At 37.6% G+C, this 16,593-nt stretch overlaps 1 protein-coding gene across 14 annotated transcripts in view; it reads right to left on the bottom strand.

Annotated features, from left to right (window-relative positions):
• Positions 1–16,593, bottom strand: part of LOC138060844 (very long chain fatty acid elongase 7-like) — a 54,759-nt gene that overhangs the window by 4,070 nt on the left and 34,096 nt on the right. For 13 of the 14 annotated variants that reach the window (XM_068926116.1, XM_068926114.1, XM_068926110.1 and 10 more), the window contains 6 exons: positions 11,776–11,869; positions 9,280–9,470; positions 6,935–7,015; positions 6,030–6,086; positions 4,203–4,308; positions 1,102–1,238 (listed from right to left, as the gene is read on the bottom strand). In XM_068926116.1, the coding sequence (XP_068782217.1) occupies positions 1,102–1,238; positions 4,203–4,308; positions 6,030–6,086; positions 6,935–7,015; positions 9,280–9,470; positions 11,776–11,839 (636 nt within the window). In that variant the 5' untranslated portion in view covers positions 11,840–11,869. Of the gene's footprint in view, positions 1–1,101; positions 1,239–4,202; positions 4,309–6,029; positions 6,087–6,934; positions 7,016–9,279; positions 9,471–10,844; positions 10,998–11,775; positions 11,870–16,593 lie in introns of all 14 variants that reach the window. The other variant, XM_068926117.1, reaches the window with a different exon arrangement.

Here is a 16,593-nt window from a genome sequence, read left to right as displayed (position 1 = left end):
GAAGGGAAAGTCCTGGGATAAACTGAAAGCGAATTGCAAGCAGCATGGGGAAACCCTTACTAGGGGAAAGGAAGTCTGCACTTCCCAGATCAGAGAAGAAACAAAAAACAGACGTGTCTGACTAGTGACAAACGTGAAGCTCCTTTTGAAAAAACAGCCCAGCAGGACTGGTGAACATACATTTCCTCCCTCTCTACCTTACAGAATGTCTTGTTACACAAAGGTCTGCAGGTCCCAAGAAACAATTTAATGAAGAATTTTAAAGAAAAGAGTTCCACATAAAAGGAAAGTTAATAATCCACAGGTAGTAGCACCAGGACAAAAAGACTTTAAACAGGTTATAATTGTTCAAGCTAAATCATCCTTAGTTAACAGGAACTCTTCCACTGACACCAGACCTGGTATAAGCAGTTACCAGCCATGGTTACTTCTCCCTGCTCCTTTCCCTCCTCCACCAGCAGAAGTCTCTTTGGTCAGGCCAAACAAATAGTTTAATCAGAATCAGAGTTTTGAGAATTCAACTATAAAAAAGCAGGGTGTGAAAAAGCAACCAGAGCAGTAACCATTTCAAAGTGATCTAATGCTGACAGAACAGTTAATGCAATTACCGCAAGAACATTTTTTAAGGTTCTGAATTAAAGAGAAGTAACTTATTTAAAAATCAAACAATTTATGTGAAAGACTGGACAAGAAATTCTTAATAAATACCTAAGGTGACACTTTTTTCTTTACTCATTACTATTTACATGTGTATTCTGTATATTAATAAGTTATTCATATGTTTTCTTGGTGAAAACTTACATTCTAATCATTTTTACACAGGCAGTGAGTTTTGTAAATTTATCACCAAGTACTGCATAACTGAAAACCTCTTGTGTGTAAATCTCAGTGATTACTGCAAATGCTGAAGTCAGCAGATTTGAGTGGCACTCACACTTTTTCCTTTACTCAGTTAAAGCATGAGTAAAACTCTTGTACCAACTGTAAGCTATATATAATGTATGAACTTAACTAAAACAAAGTAGAAATTTTACTGCATAAAGTCTGCATTAGTTAGCCAGCCTTCTGAGAGATGTTCAGGCCAAACAGAAAATTACTCACAAGCTGTATAGTTGTCATGTATTTTTTCCACCACAAATATTTATGATAGGCTGGTCCCAAAGAGCAGAGTCCATAGTAAGTGTACATGATGGCATGTACAATACAGTTCAACAAAGCATGAAACGTTCCTAAACCACCTGCGGAAGAACAAAATATGGTAGCATTATTGCATCAGGTATTTAAAAAGCCATCTCAGGAGTCCTGGCACTTTGTTTTGAGTGAGGGAGAAAAAAAAAAATGTATTCCAAAACCTACAGACTTTGATTAGCCCTTATAAGTGTTTAACCTGAATTGTGTTGATGCCAATTCTGAAGGGTCTCAGCAGTTTCCTTTCTCAGTAAAGGCCTATCTAATCATTTCCAAAACAGAGATAAAGCCTAAATGACCTAAGTACATGCAAGAAGTGTTAGTGCCTTTTTTTTGTTCCTTTGTTTTTTTCATTAAAATATATACATGAAGGAGGGTCAGAGAATTTAGTGGTAACAATGCTCCTCCTGCTTTATGCTTCTTTTCTAGGCATTATGATGAACTTAGCACAGATCTAGAAGATAAGTTCTCCACCCAACAGAGATTTCCAGAGAAGGAATCACAGTTTAGATAGTAAGTTTTGGGAGTCATGATGCAAGTGAAAGTCCCACAAATCCATGCTCCATCTCAAAACCACACTGACAGGGGAAATAAAATTTAAGGCCAAGTAACCCCCTGCTTTGGGGCAAACAAACTGGTGAGATAGAAACATTTCAAAAAGTGAGCAAGGAAATGTTTACTTCTCCTGTGGATCAAACATGGAATTAGATGATCCTGCCAAGAGTAATTCTATTTTAATGAACACAAAAAATTATAGGTAAAAATGATCCAAGAAGTGGTATATACAGACAGGAAAGTATTTCTGAAATATAAACATGAAAATATTGAGTACCAAGGAAAAAAAAAGAGTCATGAAAGCCAAACACAATGAGAAATTTTTGTAACCAAAAGCCAATTTTCCATTAACAATCATTCAAGTTTAAAATAAAATTTATTTTGTGATTTTAGTAGCTCACACTAGCCTTTCAGCTTCGTAGATCACACAGCTTCAGCTGTGACTGTAAACTCTCTTTGCTATTTAGCTACTTACATTTCTGAAAATAATTTGAAGTGTTTCTACAGTCCAAACATACATACTTTCTGGCCTGTGCAGTGGATATTCCAAAGTGAAAAACAAAATAGTTAAAGTAGAGAAAAAAAGGAAAAAAAACCTAAGCAACCGTACAAAAGTGTGCTCCAAAAAGCAACACCACACATAAATAGGGAATTGTACAATGGTGCTTATGTCAGAGAGAAATCCTCCTCTCTTTTCCCAAACCCATTGTTTTTTAAAAACAGGTTCCAAAGCTTCATCAGTAGAGACCATAATACCTCTGTTTAGAAGGGAGGACGAACAGTGATGAAACTGAATACAAGAGCAGCATCAACAGGACTGAAATTCCTGGAAACAATTTTCAGTTATCAGAACAATATTTGGGAAGATTAGTATAAAGATAAACAATAGAGTGTTAGGAAAAAAACCCACAGCTCTTCATGAATATGAGGGAATATCACTATCAGAGGACAAAACAGATCTTGCACACTTTGCAGAAAGTATTTGTCAAATTTTCACATGGGAAATTTTAATCTGATGCTAAGCCTGTATCTGGTATACTGATCTGATGTTCAGATAAAAGTCAGAAAGTTAATCACCTAAAATGGAAACTTTTCAAGGTGGACAAGGAGGGACTATTAGTTGCTGGGAATTCTTAGCAAATCTAAAAACATACTGAACTCCACATTGAGAAAACCTTACCATTTCATCATTAAATTAAAATATCAGTTACTCAGGAACATTTAAGACAGACATGCTCAAGACATCAACTTCTCAGTAATAGAAGCTAGACAGCTACAGCAAAAGTATATCCCTTTACACACTAGGAAAATCTGCACACTGGACACCTTCAAAAGATCCTACCTACCAACCTTCTTGACTGCTTTCAGGGCCTTTTTTTTTAAATTCATAAAACAAGCATTAACAGATCTGATTTAATAAGCAATAGTCCTTTTCACCAATTTGTCACCTGTTTTCTGGGGTGAAAAATAATATGAACATGAATGAAAAAATATGTACAAAAATCCTACCCTCTGGTGAACACTCCTTCTGCTCATGCTGAATGCTACAAAAAAAAATTCCTACAGATATATTACTAGACTGTACATTTCTCCACTCTATGGTCACCAGGATATTCTCATGGCATGCTATATTTATTAGTGTTACACACTAACACGATAGCATAGAAAGATGCATTTCCAGTAAATGAAATGCAAGGATGCCTCTTTTTTCATCTTCAGAGAGACCAGTAGAGTAGAGGGAAGGGGATTAGAAAGGTTTAAGCAGGGAAAAAAAAAAAAAGGACTCAGAGGGGCGAAGGAGAAAGTGAAAGCAAGCTAGAGGAAGAACTGGACAAAGAATTTCAGTTCAACACAATTCAAATGTGGATACAGCCTAAGCTTATATAATAAATAAGGCCCAGAAAATATCTTAGTAGGTCTGTGAGAGCCAGAGTATTATAAATAAGCTCCCAATTATGTGATCCAAGGCCAGTAAAAATAACTGCAACAAAGCCTGAATAACTTCTAAAGCAGGCAAAACAAAGGATGCTAAGAACAATGAGTGCACACTTCTCCCCTCCAGTTCAATTCTTACACTTCAAGGGACAGATGTCTAAGTTTTGGCAGAACATCTACCCACACTTCTCCTCCAGGACGTCTGATTTTGCAATCAGATTTTTATTTTCATGTGAAAATGCTCTTGGTTTATACATGCCTCTCTCCTTTGCACCTTCGTCCCCTAGCAGAAAGCATATGTGCACAAAATGCTGTCAAATAAAAATGAGTACTTCTCATCCATTCAAAAAATTGTAATGTATGGTGATCTCCACTGTTACATGAAAACTATAGACTATATACTTAACATTGATGTTTGCAAGCTTTTTAATGCTGTTCTTTAAATACATTTGTCTTTTTTTTTTTTTTTTTTAAAAACTTTTGCTACCAGAAGATATGTACAACTTAAACTGTCACTCCACTACCTGCAGCAAATTTGACTCCAAACCACCAGGTCCATGGCATGATGGAATGATGAAAGACATGCAGGAATGTAACTTGGCTGTTTTTCTTACGCAGAACAAAAAATATCTGAAACATATTTTAATAAACAGAACGTTACAGAAGATATACAAGCCCAGACTTATCAAAAACTGTATGCTCACTACTATACAATTAACAATTCTTCACAGTTGCTGTCTCATGAGAAGAGAAACTGAGGCACTGGACTTGAGTAGCAAATTTTCCATAAAATCAAACCAGTAAGTAAAATCCACCAAAATTTATCAAAGTTTTCTCTGGCTTTTGAGAGCAAATGTCCAAGGTTGAGTCATCATCAATGACTACAATGGAGAGTGTAAGATGGACTTGTTTGGACTGAAAAGTAGCTGAAAACATCAGATTTTAAGTTCCTTGAGCTACTAATAAAAAACCATTTAGAAAGAGTAACTGAAGGAGTAGCTACAGATACGAACAGGAAAAAATATTAAGTTAGGGAAATAGTACTTTGCTATGAACCCTGACTTAGCTACCCTTAGAAAAAGATAGCATTAGGAAGAAGAAATGTAAGTATTTCTTAATGGATATTGACCAGCCACATTTAAAAGGACAGACACAGAGAGAAGTGTTAAGGGAAGATTCATCAAGAAAACTGTATCAGGAGAAATCAGGTCATGAGAAGTGTAGAGTCAGGGGACAAGAAAATGAACACAGTGGAAAAGAAGAGTCTGGTGTGCCAGGGAAAACATTTGGAAACAACTGCCTGTTAAATACAGCCAAGAAATTACCTTAACTATAACACCAAAAAAGCTACTGAGAAACAGGTACCCGACTGGGAAAATTCAGAATAAAATTTAAAAGATTTTTTTTCAGGCCCAGGGCTAATTACAAAGGGAAAACCTAACCACTGGGTAGTAAAGGTACAGAGAGCACTAAATTGGTCAGGCTTTTCCAGTTTCAGCATTCCCGGTCCTTCCATCAGCATTCCATTTGGCCCTGTCAGTATGATCTTCAGGTGTTCAATCATGAGTTTTTGCAGATGAAAGTTAATGGGTAACTCTTCTTGTTGAGTGTAGGGCATCCTAACTGCTCATTAGTCAGCTCCTGAATCACCATTATTGTGCCTGACACAATAAGGCAATCTGAAATCACAGCCAGCTCCAACATTCAGAAGCTGGTGTGAGAAACGCTAAACCAGCCCTACTAGAAGGTGTCAGGCTCAGAGAGGAGAAGGCAGACAGCTGGAGGGGGCAAGTAAGGCCCGCACTCTGCTTTAATGTATTGCTGCCCAGACTTTCTTTGAAACAGCTTAGAGTATAGGACTAACATTGGCCCATCAACCAAGGTATACATGTGAATTTGAAGCAGGTGGGTATGGCAATTCATGGTGTACTCAGAGTTGTCGATGCAAACATTCAGAAGGTGGAAGCTAAAATCTGAAGATATTATGGAGCAAAATTCAACATAGCCAATGCCAATTTTAATCTGCAGTAGTCAGTGTTGAGACAAGTATCTCTGTAATGCAACAGCTTGGTGTATTCAGCTGTTAAGCAGACAATTTTTGAGGGCTTCCTCTTTCTTAAAGCTATCTTTCACAAATTAACTTTTTCCCTGATAATCAAGGAACAACAGTGTAATGGGACAAGGAGATGAGAAGAGGTAACAAGAGTAAACACTTTGATGGTATTCCAATAACTGAAGGTCTGAGGGCTCATAAATGAGCAATTCATGCCCTCTGCCTCTGCAGCAGCACTGGTGCTTTAATTGTGAAGAGGAAACATCACTACTTAATTTATTAGTTTACGAGTACTTACAGTGTCTAATAATTCAATAAACTTGGAAAAATAGTAAAGCCAACAAACTCGTACCATCTGCAAGAATAAAAACCAAAAATAGTCAAATCCCAACAATCACAAATCCCAACAATCACAAATCCCAACAATCACAAATCCCAACAATCACAAATCCCAACAATCACAAATCCCAACAATCACAAATCCCAACAATCACAAATCCCAACAATCACAAATCCCAACAATCACAAATCCCAACAATCACAAATCCCAACAATCACAAATCCCAACAATCACAAATCCCAACAATCACAAATCCCAACAATCACAAATCCCAACAATCACAAATCCCAACAATCACAAATCCCAACAATCACAAATCCCAACAATCACAAATCCCAACAATCACAAATCCCAACAATCACAAATCCCAACAATCACAAATCCCAACAATCACAAATCCCAACAATCACAAATCCCAACAATCACAAATCCCAACAATCACAAATCCCAACAATCACAAATCCCAACAATCACAAATCCCAACATGCAAGCTGCAGGAATAATAAGTAACTATATAACATGAAAGTATATGGACAAGTATATGGTGTCTCAAAGTTGACAGAAAGCTATTTAATTATATAGTGTTTTGTCTGCTTTTTTTTTTTTTTTTTTTAAAAACATAAAACATTCCTTAATCCTTATGGAATTGTAAAACCATGATGAACAAGCCAAAAAATACATTGTTTATTCCTTTTTTCCTAAACAACCTAACCCTTCAGTTAACTCACATGCTCTCCATTATGCAAAGAGCATTTTTGTTTAGTGCATTCCACTCTACAGCAATGCACTTCGTTGCTCAAAAAGGAGTTCCAAAAACAAAGTTAGCGTAGCATAACAATTTGGCCTTACATTTGGCAACTTACTCTGAGAGCTGTAGGTGACCTTGAGTAGTCAACAATATCACACCGGAATGAATACCCTGTGGCCCAGCCTGACATAAGAAACTGTGGCGCAAAAAAAAAAAAAAAAAAAAAGGAAAAAAGTTTACTGTATGACTTACGAAAGATTCATTCATTTCAGTTGACTTTCACAATCACTAAGCATGAGAAAGAAACAACATTAAAAACTTGTTGAATCAGCAACCTTGTCAGTCATCTACCTCTATGTGGGCTAGCTATCATAAAACCCTTTGCTGTTACAGTTTAATACATTTCTAATTCCAAGACCACACCTATGGATGAGAATCTTCTCTGTCCCTCCTTTTATCTCAGTTTTAATAACTGAAGAGGATAAACAGCTACAACTCAAAACAAATGCTGAATAACCATCTTATTGTGTAAATCAGGTCACAAAAGAAAATCAACCATTTTTAAATTTTTGAAAATGGTTATTAGAGCCAAACATCTCAATACTTAAGAAAACAGTAAAACAGAAAAGCATAGTTTAAAGTCATTAAGACAAGGAAAGAACCAATATGCACTATATTTTTGGCCTCACAGTTTCTAAAATTTTGCTTAATTAATGCAATTAGTCTTTCACTGACAAGATGCACGAGAAGCTAAGGCTTTACAATCAAAAGTAGAGGTACAGGACCAGTGGACTCTATGTAACAAGTATCACACATAATCTTTTCTCTTGGAATATATTAAAACTTGGACAAGAGCAACATTGTTAAAATTGCTCTTGGTTCACACTCCCGCCAGCCACTAGGACTACTAGATGTTACGTGTGTTTAAAAAATACCTGTCATGGATTAATCATCATAATCCACCACTCATGGATGATAGGAAGTTCAGTTTTCTTGACAGATGAAGGTTTTAGTCCATAACTGCATTAGCTGTTTTATTTTTAAAGAACTAGTTGCTTAAATAAAACAAGATTTGAAATATCATCAAGACAGCACAATACTAAAGCACCCACAAAATGGCTTGGATCCAAAGAGGGAAAGAATTAGCTTTTTGCTGAGAGCCAGACAATGGCTGAGATTCAATCTGTTATACTGTCTCTATGTATTCTTTCATGAAATTTTAAAATAGGCGCCTTCACAGCAGATTAATCAAAGACTGTATTAGTATTAAATTTAAGTTTAATTTTTGGTTTAGTTTCCAAGGGTTTAAAATCAAAAGCAAACTCATCACCAAATCACAAAAAGAAGACAGCTTGGAGATTTTTCAAAACAAAGAATTAAAAAAAAAAACCAAACACGCATGCATTTCGCACAACATTTATGACATTTGACACAACAGTCACTACACAAAATAGCAGCTGCTGCATGGACTTTAAAGTATTGTTTAGAAAAAAAAAAACAGTCAGCAGTTCACTGTAACTCATGATGGAAGTTATGCAAACTGAGTTAACAGAAAGGTTGTCGATTTGGCGGGATCATCTGGGAACTTTTCATTACCAATTTGCCAAACCCGAAATAGCTACAGCCATATAACCACATTTAACACAAAGACAGTCAGTGGTGTTTTACCAGGCAAACGCACAAGACTATCGTTCACACAATACTATTGTTAAATAGCTACTTTTTTTTTTTTTATTGAAGCAACCATTAGCTGTCTTTAAGTTTTAAAAGCTTGTTCTAAATGATAGCTTTTATATGGTATGTACCACTCATGCTTAAGGATTTTAGGTCATTCACTGCATAACCATATTTAACCCATCCAACTTTGAAGTCTTAACATTTGTTTGAACTACCCACTACAGCAAAATCTCAAGATTCCTTCTCAGAGAAAGAGTATTTACTACTTCTAAAAAGTCAGTGCTAAAGATTTAAGGATGAAGATCTCAAAATTAGATATTGTAAACCTCTAGAGTTGAAAATTCAGATTTAACTGAAGTTTATTCTGCAGTTAAGCATAGTCTATAAAGTTGAATCAGTCCATGAAGCATCAGTTGAAACTGTCAGCTATCATGTAGCAGGACAGAAACAATTACAGCAGGCTAAGAAAAACATGTAATCTACTTTGCCTGCCCCAGCCCAGGGAAATTAAATAAGTTATGAGGATTTGTAATTTTTAAAGAGACATGTAATGGCACATAAAATATTTTACAATCTTCCTTTCTAGGTATGACTGACTTACTTTTTCCAAGTATTAGCTCAATTAGTTTAGCATACTCCTTGGAGGAAAGTAATTACAACAACCTAAATGCTTTTTGGAGAATTGTAGAGGAGGAATTTCATTAATAAATTCCTCAGAACATGGTATGCAGTAGTTAGAGTCACAAAATGTATAAATGCATTACAAATAAATGTTGTACTTACCTCATAAGTCATATATAAGGAGAGGGCTACTATACTAAAATTGTAAAATACCATTATCTGCCTGAGTTCAAAAGACTTTTTATTTTCCATGAGTTTGGGTCCCAAAGAAGTGGCAAAATAAACATATGCTCCAATGATAATGGTTGTTGGAAAAGGTGAAGACATGAGCAGCCAGCCTTCCACTCTTGGATCTGGGAGAGCGGAGGAGAGGGGGAGGAAAAAAAAAATAAAAAAGAGTCAGATCTTTCCAGTACTTAAAGTCCTAAAAAGCTACAGATTCTTAATCAGAAAGGTTCTGCGTTCACTTCTCAAGCTGCAGAAAGCATTTGCTGCAAATCACCATCAACTGGCTCACAAGGTTTAGCACCTTCCAGATGCCAGCCTTCCTTCTGCATCAACCCTTCACGCTCGTAACCAAGAGGGCAGGCAGCACTCCAGAACCAGCAGCACTCCGAATTTCAGGGTAAAGCTCTGCCTCAAGAAAAGTTCACATTTTCACACATTAATACAGCATGGGATGCAGCAGAGGAAGATAACAGGCAAGCAGAGCACTGAGGCTGCATCTCCAAGCAAGACTTCACTCCTCTGGGGGAGCAGGAACCTTATTTACCAACCTCAGGTCACAGAATACCAAGTAGCCCCACTCTTCAAAATCCTCAAGCCTTATAAGCAGTAGGGTGTTAGACACAGTAATAGTACGGATTTCAAAGTTAGAAGATGTTCTGTCCCATCAGTCGGTATTCGTAGCTTAGTACTTGAGGCCTGGGTTTATTAAATCCAGACATGTCAACCCTTTCACTGCAGTATAAAACACACAATTTCATATTATAAGCCTCCAAATGACAAAAATGCTGTAAATTCCTCTCCAGTTAGCCCACTTGGATTTTAACTTTTGCAGATGGAGTCATTCTTCTATGCACATAACGTTTTCTCTCTCTCCATGGCTGACCACAGCAGATGTTTCAACTGAGATTCCACCATGATTCACTGTCTTTGCGGCCCATCGTAGAGGCTTGGCTCACCAAAGGCCTGACCATTTCTCCATAATCAGGAGAATACCAAATGAATTTTTTTTTTTTTTTTTTTTTTTTAAAACAAGTCTACTTTTGGAAGTTTCATTTCTGAATGACCCCAACTTAACTACTGGGTCAGTAAACTGCGGCTTTCATGCTCTGTTGCTCTATTTTGGGGGTGGAATTATACCACTGCAAATTTTTGTTAAGTGTTTAATATATGACTGAACTGCCCCAGGTTAATGATCTTCAGCCCATGACATTCAAGCAACATATTATCCCTGACACCCTCTGATGTTGTTTCCAGCCACTGGAAATTAAAGTAAAGACCACGAAGGAGAGCAAAATATAATGCTGCTTACAGCCGTAAAGTGCTCAATCCTGCTGCCCACAAACTAACAAGGATTGTGAACCACAGCACCAGGCATTAGATTAAAAAATGAAATCTGTACACATAGCACTGCAAGAGAATCACCAGCTCTTCACAACTGACTGCTCTTTTGCACCTACCCCTTGCACTGATACTACCAAAACTGAGAAGACATGTCTAACCTCTAATGGTATTTTGCAAGGTGCCAGGTACAAGCACCGGTAGGCAGAGACAAGGAATTTGGGCTCTGAAGCCAGGGTCACCACAGCAGAAAGGCACTGCCACCTGCCCCAGTCCACTTCACCCATGTGACAGCCACATCAGCAAGTCTGGTGCTATAGAACAAGAGAAACGGTTCTCAGGTACACTGGAAAGACTAAGGTGGGTATTTCATTGATCAGACTATAACTGCTTCTCACATTTTCCCCAAGGATCAGTTAAACCCTTTCACTGTGTGCTCACTGTGGTGAGGAACACTGACAGATCTCTCTTATACAGATGGTTTTAATCCCAAACTTGAGATCTCTTCTGTCATTTCTTTGATAAACATGAAGAACTACAGAACAACAATGTTAAACCAAAGCATGTTTAATATCCTTCTACCAGCTGCAACAAAAGAATAATGTTCCTTTTCTAAACAGGAGTGAGACACAGTGAATTACTCTGAGGAGTAATTTCAGATAATATCATAACTCACCAGGTTTTGTACTTTCTTTTACCTGCTATGTTAGCATCAGCAAAATACAGCACCGTTGTGCACCTAGCTCAATTAACTGATAAAATATTACTAGTTTTGCAAAAAAAATTAAAGCTTTATGTTCAGTAGTGCAGAAAAATACAAAGTACTATTTTCTGGCATGCCAGAAAGCCCTTATAGAAGAATCGCTGGGGTTTAAGTCCATAAGTACCTGGGGTTTGTTTTTCCATTTTCATTGCAGAAACTATTCTGTTCTTTATAGTTATAATGTCAATAGGTAACTTCACAAGTCTTAAGAAACATTTACAGGAAGACAAAGGCACTTTAAGTTGCTGACAAACAGTACACTTCGAATAGATACACAATGCTATTCAAAATCATTGAAAGTTAATAAATTTTAGACTGAAATGACTCACCAGCATCTTTAATCCATTCATCATAAAGTAGTACAGCCTTTGATGTCAGATTGCTAAAGGCCATTTTCACTTGATTAAGATTTTATGATGCTGCCTGCAGGGGAAAAAAAAAAAACAAAACAGAAACATGGATTTCGATAATTAATGAAAACAAAAATGATTTTGGGAAAGATTTTCAGGAGGCAGAATAGGAAAAATATGGAGATTAACCACACACTGCAAGTGAAACACTGACCAGGGAGTGGTAGCTGATCGCATCACACTATGTTTGGTGCTAATTTATAGCCGAGTCGGTACGGGTAACAATATGATTTTGTAATCTCTAGATGCCAAACATGGTGCTTCCATGCCAGAAAGTGTTATCTCAAGAAACCATGCTGTGGGTAACTGTTACAGTTAAGGGGAAATTAAATAAAGAGCAGCTGCTTAAATTCATTTTTATTACCATCTCCATTTAAAGTTCAATTCATTGATATGAGGAAAAGTACAGCTTTGCAACATTTGCTCTTACTACCAAGAACTTAAATTTTCTAACTAAGAAGTATTTGTAAGATAGGAGGGAGGGAGAGAAAGATGCCAGTATGTCTGCACACTCCCTTTATATACAATAATTAGTCATGCTATACTTACTATGCAAATTACACTCTGATGAATCAACTGTTTCCACATCAGGACTGTGAAGTGTCATAGTACCACCAGTAATATCAGTAACTCACAAAAATTACCCAGCACATCTAGTTTGCAAACTGCACCACCCACATATGTAAAGCAAAGAAATAAGCTTCTGTGCATACTGATTTTTGCTCCAAAACCAAATACTCATTAACCTTCCCTTCATCTCATTCCTTCAGAAAATACTCTAAGAAAACCTCTCTCTCTCTCTTTCTCTCTCTCTCTCTCTCTATATATATATATATATTCATTCAAATGGTGCCTCTCCTATTCCCGTTTCCATGTCTCACTTAGCCACGTGATTTCTGTCAGTACGTCTGTGCACGCAATTTGCCTTTGCTGGCCTTGTAGACAGCAGTGCATGTTGACAAGCAGCCCATTTCCTCCAGCCTCCAACCCGCCTCCACCAGGCTGCTCCAGCTGCAGCTTCCTGCCTCTCCCGCCCTGCCAATGGTGATGCTGCCCTCCTCGCCCTGCTCTCTCCTTAGAGCTCTCCATCAGCTCCCCGTTTGTCCTCACCTTCACAGTCCTGCACAATAAACTCACTCTTAACTCCCATCTAAATTTATCTCTTGCTCACTCCCATTTCATAAGAGTTTTTAGGCAACTCAAAATACACCACACCCACCCTTCATTACAAGACACAATACCAGCACAAAGCTGCCTTCATTAGAATCCCTCTGATCTACCTCTCCCCAGGTCCCATTTTGCTACCCACTTGTTTTCCTACTTATGCTTCCAGGTTATGTGTCTGTGCATCCACTTCTTGTTCAGAAAATGTTCCCCTCTGCAAATCTCTCTTTAAAGTTCACATCTTCCAGAAATACCATTCTCCAGCACCAGCATTTCCCAAGTCAATGCCACTGCCTTTGTGCTGACTGTCTTCAGGCACATACTCTCTACTACCTTGACTAAGACAGCACCCTATACATTTGAAGAGCTACACGAAGTATCTTGAGTACAAAAGAACAAAGAGGAGGTGATGAGGCTCCCATTTCATCATAGCCACCACATTTAAGATACAACCTTAGAATTCTTGCACTTTACAGACTAAAAACTAATGTTGTGGATGCTTGAAAAGTGAATATTGACCCAACAAGCCTATCATCCTTCACAAAGTAGTTAAGATATATTTTTCTTGTTTGTTAGCTTAATATATTACTCTACATCTTCTATAAATGCAAACTTAATCCTTGCTGCTCAAAGAAAAAAAGATACAGCAACTAAAAAGCAGAGGACTGTCCCATGATCCCTCACACAATCTTCTAACTGTAACGCTCACGTCACAAAAGTAGTATCCTGTTATTACACTGAGCTGAACTCTAGACCTACGTCAGTCTCTTCACCACATAACCTTGGATACAGGGGATGGCTGAGACAATTCTGAACATTTACTGACGGTCAAAAGCTTTATTGAAAGCCATCAACGTATTTCTGATTTTAATACACACAACTGTCAATTTCTACTTACATAAATTAATCTGCTTGCTCCAAACTACTGACCGTATCATTCCAATAGAGTAAACATTGCTCCGACACATGGGCGTTGCAGTCTGTAGCATAACCTCCAATTTCAAGGGGATCAAAGACTCCTTTTTTTATTTAAATGAAGTATAAATATCCCCTTTTCACTTTTTTTTTTTTTTTTTTTTTTTTAAACAAACGCTTTCTGATCTATATAGCCTACAGCAGAACAGCATACCAGGAACTAGACTTCTTTAAAGATTTCAGCTTAATCTATTACCATTTTTTTATTCAGTGATGCCTTGCTCCAGCCATATCACATTGATCAGATCCAAAGACATTTGCTGTAATCAATAAACAACTTCCTCTACAATCCTGAGCTCTAGCTGTGCCCATAAATCCACAGCAACTGCATTTACTCCCAGTTGTAATGTACACACATGCACAATCACACCTGAGTTCAATGAGCATGTGCAGGCACACTCACTTTCATCACACCCAACAAGAGGAAGTCCATGTTCCTTCTGACCAAGATTTGCTGCCAATGGCACTAATGTGTTACAAAAGTCTACAGTTTTAAAGGTGTTGGAAAATTAGGAGAAGCAGGGTACATCCCCTTCCTTTCTAGGGAAGACTTCAGTGATGCTCCTCTTTTTGGCAATAGCTGTCACACATGAGAAAGAGATTCTATGGCCAGAGGTAAATTATAAATACCCCACCATCTTGCTCCATAAGCCACACTGTGGATGATATCAAATGTAAAGTCTATGCTGTCTTGAACACCTAGTAACTGCAGAGTGCCTGATGATAATCACAGCAACCCAGGGGTGGAGGGAGGGAATAAAAATCTATTGTATGAATACTTTATTAAAAGAGTTAGACTGATTACGTTATCCTTAACATCCAGTAATCTTCCTATTTCAGTTGCACAAGGCTATGAAGAGACATGGCGCAGCAAATAGAAGATACATAGTTCAGCAGTATGTCAAACACCTACAGTGATATTCTACCAAAAGCTACAGACACCTTGTGCACAGCATGGCTCAATGTTTCAATAAAATTATATTCGCTGAATACAAATAACCACCTTATATTTAAATATAGCACTTCAATAAAACAATAGGGTAATAACTTCAAGGCACATTCACAACCTTCCTGCTCCCATCGTGATAGAGTTCTTACTGGAACTCAGGCTGGCTAGCTCAACTTGCTGACCAAACCCTACACTAAATTAATAATTTACTGCTTCAAAATAGGCTCTCAAAAATCCAGAAAATTCTGCTGCGGTTGCTGGCCCTGAATGTGGTCATCATTCATTGCAGGTTTGGAGCAAGAGCTGATTTGACTTTTCTTCCCTGTCATAGTATGATCCTCTCTCATCCTGACAATGCAAGCTGACAAATACGCAATTCTTTACATTTATCCTCTTACCTTGTCAACATCACTTTAATTTTATATTAGGAGTCAGACAAATCTGTTGTCTGTGTTTAAATAGCAACTCTTACACCTGCTAGCCATTGTGACCAAAAGTAAACTTTTAACCTGGAATCTGACTGTTTCCAACAGCAAGCTGCTGCTGGTAGAAGCACAGCAGATGAAAACAACACTTTGTCCCTTTTCCCTGGGAGAGGCGTAGTCCCAACTCTCCTGACTCCAGTAGTGGTCCGGACTTGCAGTTCTGCTCCCTTTAAAACATTTCACAAGAAATGATACAGCAGGGACGCTTTGCCTTCCAGGTTTATTTTTGTTCATAAGCAAGCAAGCAAGGCAGAACTCTAAAGCAGTTGCTAAACCACTTCTGAAATTTTTGCAGTTTAGCTGCTGTCCTTGAGAGAAGGATGCACCAGTCAGAGAGCAGCCACCTTAGCTCAGCCCCAACACACCGATATATTGACTAAATGATAAATTATTCTGCATCTGAGAGTAAGCAGAGCATAAGCAGCTAATTATTCTAAGAGCAGGAGTAATGTCTGCAAGAAAGACTGCTGTTCAAAACTTTTCTACAGTTAAAAATTTAAAATTAAGTTTTGTACGTAACACTGCTACTTTACTTTCAATGTGCTTTACAACTCTAATCATTAAATTTAGTTAGCTACCTAGTTTTCCTTTGTACGGGAAGAATTCCACTTCTGTGAAGGACTGTTCGCATTACATTAGGTTATTAGGATTCTGCATTTGTTAACTACATATTAGTAGAGTTAACAGCAGCATGGGAGCTATTTTGTCTTACCCTGTTACACTTCTTTCACACGCCTAAAATTCTCATACATACAGGAAGAAATATGTTCAAGGCCTCTTTTTTTTTTTCAAATAAAAGAGTAAAAGAAACCCCCTCTCCCCACAAGACAGACAACGAGCTTATGCTTCAGCAACAACCAAACCGTCTTTGAAAAACTTTTTTTTCACCATACTACCACGTTGCTAGGAAGCAACCTGGTAATGCCTCGGCCATAATGCAATCCTCCATAATGTCTGGCAGGTTGCTTCTATTGAACTTATCCGGACAAATATAACATTGGAAATATTTGGCCTGAAGTGACAAAGACTGGGGATAAACAGAAAAAGCTATTAGTTAAGTACAAGGCCTTAAGTTCCTGTTGCTGCAAATCCATCCTCATATTAAGCATCTGTATAGCCACAATTAAGCTACCTTACTCTCCAATGTTCCACTTTCTGCTTATA

Source organism: Struthio camelus, chromosome W (assembly GCF_040807025.1).
Source record: "Struthio camelus isolate bStrCam1 chromosome W, bStrCam1.hap1, whole genome shotgun sequence".
Taxonomy (NCBI): domain Eukaryota; kingdom Metazoa; phylum Chordata; class Aves; order Struthioniformes; family Struthionidae; genus Struthio; species Struthio camelus.
This window is presented reverse-complemented; position numbering and strand designations above follow the sequence as displayed.